This window comes from Phoca vitulina, unplaced genomic scaffold, assembly GCF_004348235.1.
Source record: "Phoca vitulina isolate PV1807 unplaced genomic scaffold, GSC_HSeal_1.0 scaffold23, whole genome shotgun sequence".
In the NCBI taxonomy this organism is placed as follows: Eukaryota; Metazoa; Chordata; class Mammalia; order Carnivora; family Phocidae; genus Phoca; species Phoca vitulina.
Genome location: NW_022589726.1, coordinates 7,077,554 through 7,099,150, shown reverse-complemented (window position 1 = coordinate 7,099,150; position 21,597 = coordinate 7,077,554). Strand labels below are relative to the sequence as shown.

Here is a 21,597-nt window from a genome sequence, read left to right as displayed (position 1 = left end):
CAGATTGGCTGTTTCATCTTGGATAATGTATGGTCAGTATACATTGGGATGTAAAAGACTGGGGACTAATCACACCAGAGCCGCACCTCTCAGACTCATGTGCCCAGAAGGCAGCCCTTAATGGAGGCACCTCCGCTCTAGGTGGTGGGGTCCTGCCACAGCTTTCACTTGCAGGAGGTCCTTACTACTTCTGGATTTTTCTTCCTTAGGACTTTTCTTGTAGAAGAGAAGCTGAATATACAGACATTTGAGGAAGCATTATATTAACCACAGGCTGGCAGTAGGCGCTGCCTGTGTCTGGCTGTGTCTGGCACGAGCATTCTGGAATAGGCTGGGGCTTTCCGGTATGAGGTCACCTGAGCGGGGGCGGTTGGCTAAGCGAGCTCTAGTAAGCAGTGTCAGGCCTAGGGCCTCTGTCTCCATTTCTGAATCCTCTCTGGGTTCCCAGAGGCTCCCCTAGATCTTCTGCTTCTCCCTGAGCATCCACCTTGGACGTAGGATCCCAGACTCTTGGGAGTTTTCTTAGCAAGTTTTAGAAACTCCCTGGCTTCAGAATATATAGCAGAAGTGCCTCAAGGGCCAGCAGATTCCAAATATACCCAGACCATTTTGGTCACAGAGAGCTCTTAAAAAATATCCCGAGGGACACTAGGAAGCCAGCTTCACATATGAGGCACATGGGGGAGATTCTGTGGTGCTGCTCCCAAATCCTCGCTGCCCTAAGCCTTTTAAATATCTATTATCTATGGATTTTTAAGGCAGTGTTATTCAATATAATATGGGCTATAAATGCAAGACCATATATAATTTACTGTTTTCTAGGAACCACATTAAAAAATGTAAAAAAAAAAACAAACAGATAAAATTAATGAGATATTCATTAATAATTTATTTTATCTAATATATCTATATTATCATTTATCATGTGATCGACATAAAAAATTATCAATTATCAGATTCCTCACCTACAAAATGTGAATTGTAATGCTTGCCCTGCCCACTTCACAGGCTTGTAAAATTGTTACATAATTATATAAAATTTACATCTTTATGAGATTTTGATTCACCTAACTTTAGAATTACCCTCCACATGCTCAACTCCAGCGCTACTAAATTCACAGACTTTCTAAATCAATTCTGATGATGTCATTTCTCATAGTAAGGATGTTCTTTAAGCACTGTGCCTTTAGTCATTTATATCCATGGTCCTCACTGAGGACAAGAGCACAAACTATTAGAAGCATTACATTTGTGCAAATTCTATGATGTATGTTTGGGTCAATAAGGAAAACTATCAAATGGACACACCAGAATTTTCTTCCATAGTACCAGAAAAAAGTCAAAACATTTAATTAAAAATAAAACAGAGAAAATCTTACTTTCAAAAGTTTTAAGGGATATTAAAAAGTGCATATATTTTTATTCACTTTATTTTTTTAGAGAGAGAGTGCGAGTGTGGTGGGGTGGGGCAGAGGGAGAGGGAGAGAGAGAGAATCTTAAGCAGGCTCCATGCTCAGAGCAGAGTCTGACTCCATCTGACGATCCTGAGATCATGACCTGAGATCATGAGCTGAAACCAAGAGTAAAGATGCCTAACCGACTGAGCAACCCAGGCGCCCCTAAAAAGTGCATATACTTTTTTTTTCCCTCCAAATTCCTGGTTTAATAAGGACTTGTTTATTTTGAGAAAAAAGGGTCCCAAACATCAGGCTGTTCACAAAAATAACCCACAGTATCAACTTTTGAAAACAAATCTTAAGACTATTACACTATTTTTCTAGAGGATGCATTTGACATGCCAACTCTGATTCACAAAAGTACATTGTTACATTTGTGTTGAACAGCCCCACATAGCACTCTTATGTGGGGTATAACACACATACCTCTAACTCAGAGCTGCTCTCGGGTGCTATTCAACTAATGCGATTGCCTCTGCAGTTAGGGAAGCAACTACTGAGCTCATGTATGAATGAATGGAAAGAACTATACTCCCTGCATAACAAGAGATTATTTTGGAGACAACTGATAAAAACCACACATCCTTTTTATTGTTAAGTCATAAAGGGGTATCAAAATTAAAAGCAAAAACTACAGGGTAAGACTTAACATAACTACTAGGAGCGTCAAAGGAAGTGAAAATGGACTAGGCGCAGGGCAATATGAATTAATGAACATGGGAAGGACAAGGATGGGGAGAACAGTGAGCATGTGCTGAAGAAGATACTAGGGGAGAGGATCTGGTGAAAATTTTGATCTTCGACAAAAGCCTGGGTAAAGAAATAATGGAACAACATTTCTAAACCCCACTATGTGCTTAAGAGTCATCCTCGCCATTGGCGCTGTCTCTGTCATCCTCTCCTTCCTCAGCCTCTTTTTCATCATCCTTGATCAACTCCAGCTGGTCATCCCCCCGATCTTCATTATCATCATCATCCAGTAGGTTCCCCTCCTCAGCAGAGTCATCTGCACCCCCCTCAGACTCCATCTTCACATTAGTCTCATCTTTCTTCAGGGAGCTGCTGCTCTGCTCCTCTTCTGACTTACCATTCTTCATCTCTACTCCTTGTTTGCTCTGTTCTTTCTCAATTTTTCCCAGGCTTTCCAGTAGAGAATCCACTTTTTGTTTTATCTGGGTCAACTCCTTCTTAATGGTCTGAAGGTCATCGCCTTTCAACTTTCCAGAATTGGAAGCAGATCCTCGCTGTCCACTCTTAGAATTGAAGCCACTTTTGCCCCTTCGTGAGGTGTTTCCTGATACACGCTGGTGTTCTGAAGGAACTACAGCCTGAGCAATAGCAGGAGGAAGACGAGGAACACGTGCTGGGTAACGATACATCCTGTCATAATAATCTCGCTGAAAGTCATAGTCCAAGTCCAAAGAGGAGCTGTACATCTCCGCTGCAGATCACTTCACATCTGCTTTTCCTCGGTTCACTTTTGGCTCTGCGGCCAGATTAATACCTAAAACCTGGCCAGCAATCATTCTGCCATCCTCTCCTGCCACAGCGGCCAGGGCATTTCTCTCATTAACATACTGAACGAAGGCAAAGCCCTTATGAACAGAGCAACCAACAATTTTGCCGTATTTTGAGAAGATCGCCTCCACATCAGATTTCTTGCCCACAAGAGTACTGAGATTCCCAATGAATACACGGGAGTTCATGGAGCGAGGATCTGTCTTGTTGGTAAGATTGCTAGCCATTTTCTTTGATGATAAGGTTCCTCACAAAGCCGAAAAATGTAGCTGAAGATCAAAAAAATCTCACAGGAGGGAGAAGGGAGAAGAGATCCGACTCTGAATCTCCTACTCCCGAGTTCTACATGGAGAAGCCAACTGCTGGTCGAGGTCGACAACGCAGCCAAACCGCTCAGTCTTCGTCTCTTCACAAAATGAGTGCATATACTTTTTAAAAGGTAGTTAGCTCCATCAACTTTTATCTTTCCCATTGTATAGATCTTTAAATGTTTTTAAGTGGTTGGCTAGAATATCAAGCCTGGAATTCTACAATGCTCCCAGAATGCCCTTGGTCCACTCATTCTTCCATATTTTTGGTTGTGAGTCCCAGTGGTCAATAAAAAGTTCTTTCACAGGCATTTTTTATTCCAAAGCTACCTTTCATTTGGCTCCATATCTAATGTTTTATTTTCAGGACTGACATTAAAACTAGTCCCCAGGAAGGGAGGTCTTCCACAAATCTTCTCTGCACTTGTTTAGGGAGGGAGATACAGGAGCTTAATTGATCAAAAGGGAGTCACGGAAGGATGAAATATTTTGCAGAGGCACATGCTAATGGAAGTGCACCAACTGCTAGGACCCACTGCTTACAGGAAGCATCATAAACTGGTGAGCTGATGGAAATGCAAAGCTGTAAAGTAATAGCCAAATCTATTTTTTTTTTTTTTCCCCAAATGAGGGGCATCTTCTAAATAGGAAGTTAGAGTACCATTTGATATAATTCATGGCATAAGACAGCTTTGGAGTAAATTCACACCCTGTCCTTTTCCTCTCTCTTTCTCTCAGTTCTTCATTATCAATCTCTCAGCAGGGTTTAGATTTCAGCATTGGCACCAGTAGACAGAATTGGAAACAAGTGCATTCTGCAAATCACTGATTGCTCCCACATTGTAATTCCATCCTCGTTCATCAGACACAGATTCCCCGTTGCTGCTACACTTAAAGTCAATTCTCTGTCATTACAACTGTAATTTTTCACTTATTTCAGGAGTTTATTTTGTGCAAACCTTTGGGAAGCCTCCCTCATTGGAGGTGCCTCAGATGGAACAGGAATTTGCATGGAGAACCAAGCGGTCACTTTCTTTATCAGCACCGTCATCTTATTCTAATGCCAACCCTTAGACTGCTGTGATGACGTTGGGGCCAAACTTGTTAAGGGACAAGGCCATCTATCACCATTATTTGGAAATCTCATCTAGCAAAGGATTTATGATCTGCTCATTTCAGAGGAGATTAAAAAAAATACCAACGATTGAAAAAAGCATGTTTGCTGATGCATGAAAATGAGATGGATTTCCCAGGAGACCTGGGGCTGACTACACTCAGTAGTCAGCCACATCACCTTGCCAGTGTGGAGAGGGTTTGTCCGAGACCACTGAGCGCCACAGCTAAGAGGTATTGGAAGGGTGGTCGGTACCCAGAGCACCACCAAACAGTCAGAACAGCACAGCAGCTGAGAGTGCAGGCTCCGGAACCAAACCGCCTGGGCTTGCATACAGGATATGGGCTAAGGCAAGTGACTAAATAACTTTGTGCCTCCATTTCCCTAGCTCTTTATAAGATTGTTATAAGGATTAAATGAGTTAAGACTTGTGCCTAGAAGCCCCTAGAACAGTACCTGATGCACAGCAAATGCTACCTAAATATCTGTAAAACCAATAATCACCTACCTCACAGGGTTGTTGAGATGCTCAAAGGAGCTGCTGTAAATAAAGTACTCAGAATAGTTCATGGGACAGAGTAGGTCCTGGAGTGTCAGCCATTGCTATTATGAATGTTGTTATCACAATAATAACATTAGTTAGTAGTGACTGTAGTACTAGGATTCCCTAGCATGGCATGTGTCCCCACCCCAAGAGAGCCAGGCCTCGAGCTTATCAACCAGAGGCTGTCGAACTGGCAGCTCAAGGGTCACATAGGGACTAGAGGTACATCCATTCTGCCTGAGCTGTTTATTTTTTTATTTTTATTATTTTTAAAAATTTTATTTATTTATTTGACAGAGAGAGGCAGAGAGCACAAGCAGGGGGGAGTAGCAGGCGGAGGAAGAGGGAGAAGCAGACTCCCTGCTGAGCAGGGAGCCCGATGTGGGGCTCCATCCTAGGACCCCGGGATCATGTCCTGAGCCGAAGGCAGACGCTTAACCTACTGAGCCACCCAGGCGCCTCTGAGCTGTTTAAAACATTAACTCGTTGTACACTCCAGAAATTTCTGCAGTTCATTTACAATTATGGATTTGCGGGTTCTTTGGAAAACTCCAGAGGTCATGCCACTCTGGGCCTGCATTCCTGCATGGCAACTCTCAGCAGGGGCTGAGCAATGGCTGCCTGTTTAGGTATTTGGGACATAGCTTAGGCAGCTTACCTCACTCCCCAACAGGTTTAGTCCATGCACCATTGCTCATTTCAGAGGAGATTAAAAAAAATACCAACGATTGAAAAAAGCTATCTGCCCAGTCCTTGAAGGCACTTGTGTTTGCTGTCTCCACCACTCCCAGAATCTATTCTAGGCCTCCATGGGTGATATGCCCTCAGACAGAATGTGTTTTTAATGGCCCTGACCAACTGAAACTCTGATGAATGTTAGGGAAACTCTGCCCACTAAAACACACACAAATTCATACGTTTGCCACATATGATAATCTAGGGGGACTATGAACCCCCTGAAGCCCACTCGCAGAGAAATTATTCCCAGATTTAAGGGTTTATTCATAAACAAGAAAATTCCATTAATCTTCATCCTCACTTAGGTTACTATTTTATCTCACAATGTTGCAAGGGCGAGGACATGATTAAAATAAAGTCATGCAGGGGCACAAAGTGAAGGACAAGGCAAAATGCTTTGAAGGGACAAATTTGGTGTTCGATTCGGTCTCAGTGACATTTTACAACTTTAGAATAAAAATATCATATGGGCTTGCTATCTCCTTTCACTTCCTAAGCACTTCTCGACTCCTTCACCTTTCCCCCACATCTCACAGCCAGGGTCAATGGCAGCCTGAATGGTACCACAGTGAGCCGGAGACAGCCCTTTCTCAAGAGATCTTACTGCCATCTGCTGGCAGAAAAGTGCCATACTAAGTGTGTGTGGTCATCATGTCTATGAGAAGGGCTCCCCACCCCAGACCAGGGGTCCTTGAGTAGTATGCAGCTGCACAAGGGTTTCCAGCATGATTTGCTTTGTTGGCATCCTTGACATGGACTGACCGGTACTACAAAAGGCTGTTATCCAGCAGAGGCAGCAGATAGCAGTGCTTACAAACGTTGTTGTTTCGAGTTCTCAAAAACTTCCTATTAGAACTACCCTTAGACTTAATGGAGAGCTGCAAAAATAGAACAGAGTTTCCACATATCCGTTACCCACACTCCTCCAAGGAGTTTTGTTTTTGTAGCCCTAAAAGCCACGGTTTCAATCATGATTCTGACCAGATCTTGGCAGATGGGCACAGCACCAGCACACAGAAAATGCTCGATATGTATTACATGTCGTTGCTACTATCCGCTAGCGTGGTTCTCTTGAACTATAAATGAAAATAATAAAAATATTAAGTGTAAGGACTATATTAAGTTATATGTAAATTATTAAGCACAATGCTTGTCACAGAGTAACACTAATTTTTGCTGATAATGGTGGCGATATTAACTGTTGTGATTATTTCTGTGATTTAATATCTCCCCTCAACCGGTTAGCTGGTATCCTGTCATCCCAGTTTCCTAGTAATCACTACTAATGAGATGCTTCCGTATTCCAGGAGGTAGATGATGGTGGCCAAGTCCTGGATGAGCACACTGGGCATCCCAGAAGCTAAGGGCAGAACCAACTCCAGGATGAGAGTATGACTAATGGGGACCTTCTATTTTTGTATCTTTTCTGAGAACTGACACCTCTCTGGAGCACCGAAGTGTTCCTGGTTGTTGTTGTTTTAATTTCATAAAAGAAAAGCAACTCCTGGGGCGCCCGCGTGGCTCGGTCGTTAGGCGTCTGCCTTCGGCTCGGGTCGTGATCCCGGGGTCCTGGGATGGAGCCCCGTGTCAGGCTCTCTGCTCAGTGGGAGGCCTGCTTCTCCCTCTCCCACTCCCCTGCTTGTGTTCCCTCTCTCACTGTGTCTCTCTCTGTCAAATAAATAAATAAATAAATAAATAAATAAATAAATAAATAAAATCTTTAAAAAAAAGGAAAAGCAACTCCTTTTTAAAATAAGGGAGGAAGGCTTTCCACTCCCACTTCCAAATCATCTGTCCCTAACCAAGTCGTAAGGACCTTTGGCTCCCCGTGCAGTGAGGTGTGTTAGATTTTCCACCGGAGAAGTGAGCAGTATAAAAGGTCCTGGTTCCTAGAACACGCGCTGACTTTCCAGCACAGAGAAGGTGGGCAGGGCATGTGTGAGGAGGAGCCTTGCTCTTAGAAGTGAAGACACTTTGCTTAAAGCACTCCTAAACTGCTGACACAGTGTGCAAAGTAAGCTTTTTCTTTACAGCATCTGTTTATATAAATTCTAACCAGGTGGCCAAGTCTTCCCCCTTTGCTCTCAGCAACAGTGTGGAGGACAGAGAACACCTGTTCTAAAAATGGACTGATTAGCCTGAGGTTGGCATACACAGCACAGGCTTGGGGCCACACGTGGGGAGGAGATCCTGCCACCTTGTCAGCGGTTGGCTCTGCTTCTCCTCTTGGCTCTAGTCCATGTCCACTGCTAATGGGATTGATCCATGGGCATAAGTCTGAAAGACCTTGCTAGGCATGTGGGAGTTTATTCTATCCAAAACTGCTACTTTGTGCAGTTACTAGTCTAAAAGCAAATGTTTCAAGCACAGGGTAGGGTACTGGAAGTACAAAATCTACATGATGATCCTTGACTTTAAGGAGCTTCCTGGGGGGTTAATGACTACAATAGAAAGGAATGGAAATACCATTAAATGAATGCCTTTTCTGGAATGTAATTTACATTTGCAGGATCACTTTAAACAAGTAACAATAATTCAATGGGATATGGGTTATATTAGAACTATCAACAGAATGCTGTGGAAGCAAAAAAGAGGCAACAAAATAGTGAGGTGAATGGGCAAGGAAAGTGTGAGTAAGTTTTTCAGAGGAGATGGCGCCGAAGCTTGATCTTGAAGGGATAAGCAGAAGCTTGTCCGTGGACGAGAAGGCAAATATTCCAGGCAGGAGAAACAGCATGCAGCATGGGGCAGATGGGAACAAAGCTTGAAAGAAATGGAAAGAACTAAGTGAAGAGAAAAGCAAATTACAATTTAGCTAATGAATTTGGGGGAAGCTAATCATGAGCAAAGTTACTATTATCTCAAAACACCATTTTCTTATGAGGACAACACATCACCACATTTCCCATATATGGGGCTCTGTTCAAATATAGGGTTCTTCCATACTCAGGAATGGTCCCTCCACCCAGGGGGCATACAGAAATACTAGGGAACCCATTCAGCTTTCTAAATCTACAGAAAGCTCTAGCTTTGCATGCTCCTTGTCATTTTTAAAATTTGTTTTCTGATGAGTAAGATGCAAGCCTAAAGTCGAATACTAATCTAAACATTATTATGGATGAAGTAATAAAGAAGAAATTCTATCAGTTCTTTATTCCCAATAGCCATACAGGTCAGAGGACAAAAATAACATAACTTAGACAAATGCAGAATATACTCAATATGAAAATGACATTTAAAAATAATTACAGTTATAAAAATTTAGATCTGGGGGGATGTTAGGCGCCCTGCCCTAACAGAACATGGCAGATGCTCAAAAAACACTTGTTAAATAATAACTGAATAATTATTCTACTTCAGTAGCTTAGAAATTGCCTCCTGGAGGTGGCTCTGGGTTCTGTAAACCCCAAAGTAATTTCTGCACAGCAATAAAGGTTTAAACTGTTTGACAAACTTGTAGACAAGTTTGACCCAGTACCTGACATACAATGGTGCTTTATGAAAATTTGACAGTGAATAAATAAAGGAATAAGCAAATACATTAATAAATAGAAGGATGGAGTTGTTTGAAATTACCAATTGTGAAATAAGAGAGTAAAATCCAAATGAAGAAGATAAAGACTGAGTTTCATTCTCTACTGACCTGCTTCAAACTTCACCTTTGCCATATCTTACTCTCCTTGGATCAGGAAAAGCATAAAAATGATCTCCTCACTTCAGAGGGATGTGGGAAAGATAAATAGGTTAATATGTGCAAAGCTTCTGGAGTTCACTGGAGAGGGACGCTACTGGTATTAATTTCCTTATTATGAGCTTCTTGTGAAAACACACTCTCACACCATTAAACAAACTATTTTTGATGATATCTCAGATACCTTCATTTAGAAGAGGGACTGGGCTATGTGGCAATAGGGAAAATTGCCAGCAAAACAAACCTACCTGGTCCTCAGCCCTGGAGTCACCCAGGGCTCAGATTTGGGGCAATCACAAATTTAAGCCCTTCCTTTTGGTTGTGTGGTGAAGGGCTGGTAAGTGCAAGGTCAGCCTGCACTGAGCTGGTGGGAGGCAACGATAAGATAAATGCATCTTTCTCTGTCCACTGAAAGCCCTGATTTTGAACTCAATTCCAGGAAAGTAAGTGTGAAGAAGATGAAAAACAGTGGATTTGATTTTGAATGTTGCTGGGTTGTTGTTGTTGTTTTTTTTTAATTTATAGGAAGTACTGACCCTATTCAAGCTACATTTCTCATGTCAACATTGCGGATGAGTTAATCTAATCATCAGATGCAAATCAAGACCCCTTCAGTAAAGGGAAATGGAATAAAAATAAAAGCCTATTGATCTTCTTATTATTGATCTGACCCATACATCTAGATTCTGGGTCCTAGAACTAGAAAACATTGTCAGTGCACCGAATTAAATAGAGAAAAGAATATCAAAAGCAATGGTTTCCACAATATTTAAAATAACCAGAGATTAGAAGCATCAGAAAGAATGAAACTCATCACTAAACAAAACTCATCGATAAATGCCATCAGTTATGCAGGCTCATGAGATCTGTCTCAAAATTCTTCTCAATCACCATACTATCAATACACACATGGACTTGAATATGCACTGGAAAGAATTGACAAATCAAAAATATAACCAGGAATGAGCAAAGATAATTCAGATCACAATTAATTGCAAATGATTTAGAATGAAAATTTTACTTATCTACAACATCATATTCTTTATGAGAATGCCTGATATTTTAAAAACACAAATCATTATTGAAGAGTAAGGATTGTACTCCTACTTGTGCTATATTTTCAACACAGGACATCAAAACTTGAAAATTCCATGATTCTCTCAATTCTACTTATGCAAAGCAGAAGATAACAGATTCTCCTCAAGATGGTTCCATTTCAACTCTCTTCTTTCTGTCAGTTTGACCACGTGTCTTCTAGTCTCCTAGCCTAGAAATCTAAGCATAAACATTTTCTCTTCTCTTGCTTGCATCCTCTGGAACTTTGCCATCACTAGAATCACAGAAAGTAAATACTCAGATTTGTATTGGGAGGGAATTCATTTAACTTCTGAGTCTTTGTTTCCTCATTTGTTCAGGGACGATGATAATTATCTTCCTCCTACTTCCCAACCTGTTTGTTGCCTCCAGGACTGTCCTCCACCATCTCCCTTCCAGGGGTTTAGTAGGAGCCTATTGAACTTACTTGGTTTCTCAGGAAGTCCAAGAGAGGCTCAATAAATGCCAACTGTTGTCATCATCATCATCATCATCATCATCACCTTCATCATCATCATCATCCATTGTTTGCTCTCCATTTTCACCACAGTCAGTCCTAGTGCAGGCCCACTACACACTGGATTACCACATGCATTCAACAAGCACTCCGTGACTATATCCACCTGGCGCCATGAGCACTGGGTGCTGTGCAAAGGTAAGATAAGTCACAGTCCTTAGTCTTATGAAGATAAATCTAGTTAGTGTCCAAGATAGACACATATAGATGATTAAAGTGAAAAAATGCAGTAAGTTAGTTCTGATGGGCCCTGAGTGGCTCAATAGCTAACACTTCTTTATCCCTTTCTGAAGTCAGACACAAGAGAGATGCACAATAGAGTCAGGCAGATGGAAAGCAAAGCATCACCGCTATAACATAATATAACATAATATAACATAATAAACCCAATATTGGAGAATGTGGCTTAGTGTGAGAATCCAAAGGGCTGGCTAGCACCTTGTGAGTCAGACTGGACTAACACTGTCAATGAACACTGCTGAAGAACCACAGCCCCCTGCAGGAGACCTGGGCCTGAAGAATGTAAGGCACGAAGTCAAGGTTCCAAAGACAGGGGAGAGGGAGGAGTTTAAGACAGCACGCTCGATTTCCTACCCAAACAAACCCGATCCATCAGTCTGCCCCCTGTGAGGGAGCCAGCCAGGGGAGAGTCATGCAGCAAGGGGGCAGAAGCTTCCCACCTCCTGCTTGAGAAATATTAGCGACATGCACAGAATATTGCAGTGGCAGCAGAAGTGAGAACATCATCCAGGCTGCATGGGGCTCAGAGGAAATCAGAGCAAGACTCCTGGAGGAGTTTCAAAGAATAAGCAGGAGATAGGGAAAGGAGGGGAGAAGGGAGAAAGATGCTCCAGCAGAGGGAAGAGCATCAGTGAAGGCATGAATCCGAAAGCATGATGGCTGCTGAGACAACAAGCAGTTGCTGTTGCTGGAGCTCTAAGTTCAGCCTGGGAGTGGCAAGGCATGAAGCTGGGGAGGTAGGCGGGAAAGGGCAGGGCTCTGGAGGGCTCGGTGTGGCGTGTTATGGGGGGTGGACTTCATCACAGGTGATAGGATCTGTTGAAGGCTTTCCATCAAGGTATGACATGGCCAGATTTGTGCATTTTAGGCAAACGACTCTGGTTGTTGTCGAGGATAGACTGGAGGGGGAAATCTCAGTTCATTCCGAAGGGTATTCAAATCTTTCTAGGATCCTGAAGTAAGATAATGCTGTCAGGGTCCAAGAGGAGAAGATGGATTTGAGAACTAATTTGGAAGTATGACTGACAGAACTTAGGAAATACTTTGCTGCCTGAGTCCTCCTGCCTCCAAGCCGCCATTTTTCCAACCCATTTTGAATCTTTCACAGGCTGTGTAAGGTCCTGCCATGTGCCAGGCACTGTACTACGTGATTGACCTTCATGTTCATCCTCAGATTACCCCCATGATGTGGGTATGAATAACTCCTGTTTGGCAGAAGAGGAAACCGAGATTCAGAGAGATGAAATCTAGTAAGACCCAGTGAGTAGATGGAATTCACATCTAGGCAGTCTAATTTCAAAACGCGTGCAATGAACCAAAATGACTCTCCCCCTTTCAACACACTTTCATACTGTCCTACTCTACTGCTGATATTCCCCAACGTCCTCCATGTACCAAAGTGCTCTCCCCGGTCTCCTCTGCCTTGCCCCACCCCATCCTCCTTTTTCATAGCTGCTTTATGGTATTCCCTACTCTGATGCTTTTCCACTGGGGGCTCCTTGAGCTACCTACTTTAATTATTCACCAACACACATTTTATTTTGTGAATAGGAAATATATGCATAATGTAAGAAATTCAAACAATCTGATTAGAACACAATAAAAAGTAAGTCCTCTACCAGATCCTTTCTCCAGAAGCAACTACTGTTATCAACTTGAGGAATACTTGTGAAAAGACATATAAGACCAGCAGAACCATAAATAGATAGATGCTCTTCAGGCTGCCCATAGGAAGGTTTCTCCAACTCCTGTCTTCACTGCTGTCTTTCTCCTATGGATGCCCCCTATTTATCCATAAAGCAGTGCCCCAGACTTTAGCACATAATTAACCTCAAGTTGTTTCATACATATTAGTCTTGTCTCCTTGAGGGCAGTGGCTGTTACACACCCATCAGAATGTTAGACACACAGTAGTTGTTCAATAAATACCTGCTGATTAATTACACCTCCTTGAATTAACTTCATGCTAGCTTAAATGGTGTATTTCATGCAAACCTTTAACAGAACCCATTCACAAGCTTTTTACATGGTTACTTCTGCAATAGCTATCTACTTAATTGGTCATCAATCTCGTTTTAGAACTCCAACTGTACAAGTAGCCAGAAAAAAACATTATTATGGATGCTGACATTACAGTGAATGCAGTCATTTAAAAATCTAAATCTCAAGACATTCAAGTATCATACAGCTGGTCATGCAACACAAATTTCCAGTTCCACTCTGAGAAGTCTGGGTTGTAAATGCCGGGAAAACGGAGTACAGACTCCTCCTGCAGGACCCCAACAGGGGTGTTATTTCTGCCATTTCTACCCATTTACATGAGGCTAAATTTTAAATTTTAGATGTCGGCCCTATTACATTCATGATACTGCATTAAAAGGAGATCACCAGGCTCATTTAATTACTCTTCAAGGGAATGAATCTCAGATAATCTGTCAAAGAAAGACCAACTGCTTCTTTTCACTGTGATTCAATGATGTTTTCATTTAATAGTGCTGTCGAATTACACTTTCCTCCCCTAATTTGGGATCTCTTATGCTAAATTCACTTCTTTTGTTCTCTTGACAGTTTCCAGTCATGGTTTAGATTCTGCTTTCAGGGTAGTAATTTTTGATCCTTATTTTTAATGACAGCAAAAATTCTATGAATGGGTTCATGTGGATGGTTTGCTCTACGCATTTTACAAGCCCAAAGAAAATTACATTTCAGAGAAGGTACATATCCAATTACTAGGAAATGAGTTACAACAAAGTGGTCATATGAGGCAGGGTAATAAAGACAACCTCAATTAAAAGTCACTATAGCAAAGCAAAAAAGAGAGATACAATGCAATGCACATTAATAGCTTATTCAGAAGCTAAATACAGAGTAGGTGGTGGAAACATGAAGTTTCCTTCACGTGCAAGTTAATGAATCATCCTATTTAACAAGAGGTAGAGTGGGAAAGGGTGAGGGTCTCTTCTGAGATCAGGAGAAAGCAGTAGTTAAAGTTCAAGGAATAAAACAACTCTCAGTAACCTTGTGAAAAGTTATTTCAGACAATTCTTGTTAACTTCAGTCCGTTTTAAAGATACACCATGAGATGAATGAAGTGCAAGTGAGCACAGGCACACACTCCTATCCTCATTTTGCTCCCATAAATATTATTGTGCCATAAATATTGTTTCCCATAAATTCCCCGTGCTGGTGAAAGACGGTCCCACCTTCATGGAACCTTCAGGAAATGGACACCTAATTACATTGCAGTGGTGTGACTTCCAGGGGTAGAGCAGGCAACAGTGCTCGAAGCTCCAAGGAGGAGACCTAACAGTCTGGGGTAGTGGTGGGAATGGAGAGGGGAAGAAGTTGGGAGAAAGAGGAGCAGGTGAGGTTTCTGGGCATGAGCAAAAATATGGAACTTTGACAGAGACTGGCCTTCCTGGAGTATGAATGCAATTCAGTGAGGCTGAAGCTTGCTGACTGTGTGAGTGTGTGTGCGAGTGTGCGTGTACATGTGTGAGTGTGGGTGTGCGTACACAGCGAGAAGCCTAGAGCTGAGGTGAACAGTAGTGGATGTCTATGGTCTTGTTAGATCCTTAAATGCTCCGACGAATCTGAACTTTACCCTGAAAGTCAGGAACTTCAGAAGGACTTTTGGGCAGCACAGTGGTGGGATCGTATTTGCTAGAAAGACAATCGGGGTGGGCGGCACCAGTGTGGTGGATGGATGGGAGAAGGCAGAGAAAGAGGAAGCACGATCTGCTGGGAGGCTGAGGCAATAAGCCCCATGGTGGGTGAGGAGGCCCTGAACGAGGCACGGGCCAGGATGGGGTAGGAAGAAGGTGAGCATCCGAGGAATATTAATGATGGACAAGTGATGGACGGATGTGAGGAGAGAGGAAGAAAAAAGCACCCAGGATCTCAAGTCTGGGTTCCTGCTGGAGGAGGGAGCCACTCATGGGAGAGGAGATAAACCAGGAGGAGCACAAGAAACAACACTACACACATGCAAAATTAAGAGTCTCACCTTTAAAGAAGAATGGGCTGGGAGCTTTTATGCCTATCAGACATTAAAGTATATTACAAATCTATAGTAATTAGAACCATTTGCAGGGAGAGAGGAAATGAGGAGTGACTGTTTCACAGTTTCTATTTAGGACAATGAAAAAGATCTGGAAGAGGACAGTGGTGATGGCGGCACAATATTGTGAATGTACTTAAGGCACTGAAACGGATGCCTAAAAATGGTTAGAGTGATCAAAAAGCTCAAAGACCATGTAACAAAGGTGTGAGGAGCACACATGTGTCAATGAAAAGGAACAGACAGATCTAAAGCAGATCCCAGTGTACAGAAGAATCCAGATGACAAAGGAAGGCTACGTCCACACCAAAGCGGTGGAGGGTGAAATTAGCTAACTCCCCTGAAAAATTCAGTTTAGAGACATGGCAAAAACATCAAAATAAACTCCAGTTTGATAAGCACAGCATGTAAATAAAGAGCATAAAATATCTAGAAAAACATTTTATGTGAATATTTGATCTGTGGATTGGGAAGAACATTCAAAGCATAAAAGCAATGGAAGAAAGAAGTTATAAAGAAATGTCTATTATAAGAAAGAATTATAAAGAAAGATATCAACAAATTTTCATATTTAAAAAAATCTTACCATGAAAAGAATTAAAAGATAAGTCAGACCTGTAATGAATTTGACAAGAATACAAAAAAGGTTAATATTATTCCATGAAGAACACATAGAAATGAATAAAAAGTTCACTTAGGTCCAAATAAAAAAACGGATAAAAGATATGAAGAAACAGTACAGTAAGGGACAAATGCCGATGTCCAATAAATATATGAAAAACTCTTCAGCATCACAAATAATCCCAGAACTGTAAGACCGAACAATGAGATGTGATTCCCATGTATTAAATTAAGAGTTCTGTGATACTCATACGCACTTTGTGGTACATGCACACGCCTTGTTACCACAGGAGGGAGTTCAGTTGGGTACCACTTTTCCAGAGAGCTCCCTGCTGACCTGTAGCAAGACCCTTAAAAATATCCCTTTCCCTCAATCCAGTAATTGCATCGTTGGGATCACACCTAAAGAAATATTTGGAAACACAGCCACGATTTTTGCATATCATCATAGTCTCTCTCTTCTTTTTTTCCTACTTAAAAATAAAGGATGTGTTGCTAATCCTTTTGTTTGTAACACTTTTCCCCATTATTCCTCTAGATAATTCCTTCTTTTCCTTCGGGTCCCCTTGGCCCCTGACCACACTGCTCTCCCTGCTATACACTACCTTGGCTTCCTGCAGCCCTCTTTATGCCCTGGTTATGCTGAGATAGCTTGTCTTCCTCTCTTTGGATGTCTTGTCTAGATGATAAGCTCCATGGAGGTCTTCTTCTCTGGTATATATACCCATCACCCAAAGAGAGCCCGAAATACAAAGTACTTATGAATGAATACATGAACGAATGATTGCTGAGAAAGAGGACTGTGATCATTTTTTCCTTTTTTCTCCAAGTTTCCCCAATTGTCTTATGTGACTTTTCAATTCAGACCAACTACAATCAAAGCTATTTAAAACAGCAGCCTTTCATTCAGTTCACCTAGTACATTATAAGTCAATATAAATAAATTGTGAAATACTACATAAGATTTAAAACTAATAAAACCATCTGCTTCTATTTGTTCTTAGCTTTTCAGGAGGGGAAAAATGAAAACAAACAGAACCACCTTGCTTGAGCTGGCTTGCTTGCTTGAGCTGGCTCCCCATGAATTAAGCTGTTCAAGTTGTGTCCACCCCGTGACCTCTGCCCCGTCCCCGAAGTCCTCACACGTTCTTAGAAACGTCCAACATTAGAACCTTCATGCCGCGGCTTCCAGACTGTGGCAGCTGCTCTCAGAGCTTCCTGGCTGTGTCATTTCGATTGTGAGATCTAAGGAATTATTTATTACTACTGCAGAAGGACACTCTTACTTTGACAAGTTAAAACACACCAAGTAGATGAGCAATGTGGACAAAAAACGTGCTTATACTCTGTCTCTAAAGCCTGATTAAAAATAGTACACACTCTCTTTCTTCTCTGAGTAGCAGCAATAGCCTTGTGATTGTACTGCCTGAACCAGTCACCGATGTAAAAAAAAGCTGTGAATGCACTGGTCTATTTAATGTCTTTGATGACCCTCTCTGAGCGCTAATGTGTCTTTTAAAAAGTGAGGGCTTTTTGGAAGGTGGCAGGAAAAATGGCGGCATCCTCCTTCCTCCACCTTCTTCCTGCTTATTCCTCCTTTACCAGGTTGGAACCTGGTGAATGTCCCCATAAGCCAACCACTCCTAAAATACCTCTCAGTGCCCTGTAATGCTGATTATTGAAAAACCATGCATTTTTGCTAAAAATAGGGCTCCATCAGTTTTAACATGTTACATATCAATGTTATACTACAGAATATTATGCTAAGTGAAATTAGTCAGTCATACCATACGATTTCACTCATGTGTGGAATATAAGAAATAAAGTAAACTATCATAGGGAGAAAAGAGAGAGGCAAACCAAGAAACAGACTCAGCTATAAAGAACAAATTGATGGTTACCAGAGGGAAGATGGGTAGGGGATGGGTGAAATAGATGATGGGGATTAAGGGGCGCACTTGTGATGAGCACTGGGTGTTGTATGCAAGTGTTGAATCACTAAATTGTACACCTGAAACTAACTAACTGGAATTATGTTATGTTATGTTAACTAACTGGAATTTAAATAAAAGCTAAAAAAAAAAAAAGTGCTAGTGTCATTAAAAGTAACTGAAAAAAAAGTAACTTTGACACAGCCTACTATACTAGGTTGTTTTTTTTTTTCTTTTTTAATAAGACAGGACTATTTTAATTATGTGTAATACTGAATGTTAGTTGAGGATCCATCTTGCCTGAGAGAGGTTATTAACAATTTTTTAAAAGGAAACAGAGAGAAGCAATGTGTATTTGCATAATATTCCCTATTCCAAGAATGCTGTTAATAGTCTAAAAGGGCATGTTTTCAAGTTCCCTTACTACTGTCTTTTGAATATGTAAAGTGCACTGGTCCATAAAGTCTCAGAAGCCAGCAATGGCCCTGGGGTGTGTCCACAGCACATGCGCCCTGTGGGAAGAAGGTAACAGCAGGGTTCATAATGCTCTTCTACATCAATACCTGATAAACAGAATTACGCATACCTTCCCCACTGAATTGAGTGCGGCAAATTAAAGGTAATTTTAAGAAGAAAAATGAGAAAGAAACAATCCAACCCCTGGCTAAAATTTTATTTGGATGTTGGGTATCTGTAATGAAAGAAGTGTCTTTTTTAAAAAAAAATTTTTATTAACATATAATGTATTATTTGTTGCAGGGGTACAGGTCTGTGATTCATCAGTCTTACACAATTCACAGCGCTCACTGTAGCACATACCCTCACCAATGTCCATCACCTAGCCACCCCAACCCTCCCCCCCACTCCAGCAACCCTCAGTTTGTTTCCTCATATCAGTGAGATCATATGATACTTATCTTTCTCTGACTGACTTATTTCAATTCACATAACACCCTCTAGTTCCATCCACATCATTGCAAATGGCAAGATTTCATTTTTTTGATGGCTGCATCCTATTCCATTGTATATATACACCACATCTTCTTTATCCATTCATCTGTTGATGGACATCTAGGCTCTTTCCATAGTTTGGCTATTGTGGACACTGCTGCTATAAACATTGTGGTGCATGTGCCCCTTTGGATCACTACATTTGTATCTTTGGGGGTAAATAACCCAGTAGTGCAATTGCTGGGTTGTAGGGTAGCTCTATTTTCAACTTTTTGAGGAACCTCCCTACTCTTTTCCAGAGTGGCTGCACCAGCTTGCATTCCCACCAAAAGTGTAGGAGGGTTCCGAAAGGAGTGTCTTTTAAGACTCATTCAAGATGATGCTGGCGGTCTACAACACCAGAGTAGATTTGTTAGTTCACTTTTTAGTTCTTTTAGGAAGTTCTAATATGTAATGCTTATTTTCTTAGTTCAAGATCAGGGAGATCAATGTCAATCCAGTGTTTCCAAGTGATGGTCAAATAAATTATTTTAAAAATAGAATAAAAAAATAAAACCCACCCTCAGTGATTCTCTCACTGAGTAAAGTTCTCAGTCTTCTTTTTCTCCACAAAACTAAGCAAACAATAGCAACCACAATTTAAAAAAGTACATTGGGGAGAACAGCAGCCTTTGGGGGGCGTCCAACCACACTGAAGGATCAAGAGATGGAGAAAGTAGGCACTGGGATCCATATTTAATGGCGCTCCCCTTGTACAATCCTATGTAACGGATAGACTTTTGACACTGGATCAGGGATGTGTCCCTAGACCACCCTGATCACCAGATCTGCCAATGTAACTGCTACATACACTTCCCCATCAATGCAGCAGAGTAAGAGAAATTAATCTTGAAGAGGGCTCTGATGTGCTAAGGCAGAAAGGGGAGTAGCTGAGGAGCAGTGAGAAAAAGGCAGAGCTGCTGGCTTCTCTCACTGATGAGATTAAGTAAGCAGGTGCTTCCTGGAGTGGCCTGTGCTCACCACACATGGTCTATGACCAGATCCTCAGGGAAATGATGGTAACATACTTATTCATCTTAAGATTCTGTAAGTTTTAAAAGTTCCTTTGATAATGGTAAACCATAGGTTCAAAGATATAATGTGACATAATTATACTTTAGGGCTATAGTATTTTTACTTCTTTAGAATATTAAGAGAAATTAGTTGTTTTACAGCTCTTAAATATAAACACATGTCTTATGTGTTCAAATAAGACTAATATCTTTTTTATACTTTGCATTTAGAGAATTAAAACAATATGTCAGGTAGAAGAAAGAAGACTAGAAATGAATATGTTTACGGAAATGAAAAGACAAATTTGTGGTCTTTCCACAAGGAAAATATATGAAGTTAAATTATATTTATGTTTAGATTATATGAATATACTTAAAACTATATGATTATACATTTTAAAATCCACAAATTAAAGTCTACTCTTTTTCTTTGAATGTCATAAACTACATTTAGTTGTAGTTGACTCCCTCTACTGGCTAAAAATGATACTTTTTGTGAAAACACTTTTGTCAAAGATTTTGACACATGAAATAAACACGATGTGTAGAATCTGACAACTAATAACATTACCATGCAACATGCTTTTTATAACCATAAGAAATTAATATAAAAAAAGATAACATACCATCATGAATTAGAACAGAATGAAAAATAAGAAAAAAGTTTCCAGGGTATTTACCATAAAGAAAGGGAAATACTAAAAAAAAAAAAAAAAAAAAGGCATTTTGAAATAAATTTTAGAGCTTATCCAAATATTTGGTAATCATATTGAAGGACAAATAACTTTTTTAAATGAACGAAAAAGAAAACATCTCAGGATCTGGTCTGATCTGTGAGAAAAATATTTTTTGCTTTTTCTTTTTTAATCAATGACTTGAAAGATTTTTCAAGTATATTTATGAAATTGTCGATAACTCAGAAGGAGGAGGACACACTCAGGTTCTGCTGGTGAACTGACTCGGGACTCAAAATGATCTTTACAGGGTGGCCCTGTAAATTGACTTACTTACCTACAGTCCCTGAACCAAACGCACTGAAAACGGAAAGTTGCTCATTTTGCTCTTTTGATGGCAAAATCAGACCTGAGTTAACAAGAGGTTATAAAAATCTTTATTAGCCCCACTTAGTGTGAATATCCATACTTTTCACTGCAGAAGCATCAGTATGCTTGCTAACCAGAAGCTGTTCCAGGATAATCCTGGGCGGTGGGCATATTTTGTAACCGACAGGTCACACGGGGGCTACCACTACATTACCTTCTAAAGGCTGATAGTTCAAAAACACAGCTGCTTTATGGATTTCTGATAAGAGATTGTGAATATATAACAAAACTAAACTAAAAGGGGTAAATGCCAGTAGTAAATGCATGTAGAACCAGAAATTCAACAGCACACAGGCAGGAGAGACACTTAGTTAAACAGCATATTTAATAAAAGGAGATGGGCTAGTTTATAGTGAGCAGCTGTTTTTTGAATACCTATGATTTGCCCAGCCCTTTGTTAGTCATTTTATATAAATTATCTCTAATTTTACAACACTTGTGTAAAGTAAAAATATTACTCTCACTTTACAGATAAGAAAGCTGAGGTGAAGTGTGGCCAAATCATGTATGCCCAGACCACAGCAGTTATAGGGCAGACCCAGGAACTGACCCCAGTTCTTCCTGACTTTTAAGGCAGCAGCTTTAGGACTGCACTGCCGTCCAGAACGGGACAGGGAAGAGACCTGAATCTAAATCATGTTGAGAATATTGGAAGGA

At 40.9% G+C, this 21,597-nt stretch overlaps 2 protein-coding genes across 10 annotated transcripts in view; both read right to left on the bottom strand.

Annotated features, from left to right (window-relative positions):
• GRIP1 (glutamate receptor interacting protein 1) overlaps positions 1–21,597 on the bottom strand; it is a 659,234-nt gene that overhangs the window by 279,145 nt on the left and 358,492 nt on the right. The gene's annotated exons all lie outside the window — the stretch shown is intronic.
• On the bottom strand, positions 2,034–5,178 carry LOC116642468 (heterogeneous nuclear ribonucleoprotein C-like). The gene is given in 1 exon segment (XM_032420906.1): positions 2,034–5,178. A coding segment is annotated over 1 exon segment (888 nt). The 5' UTR covers positions 3,203–5,178; the 3' UTR covers positions 2,034–2,314.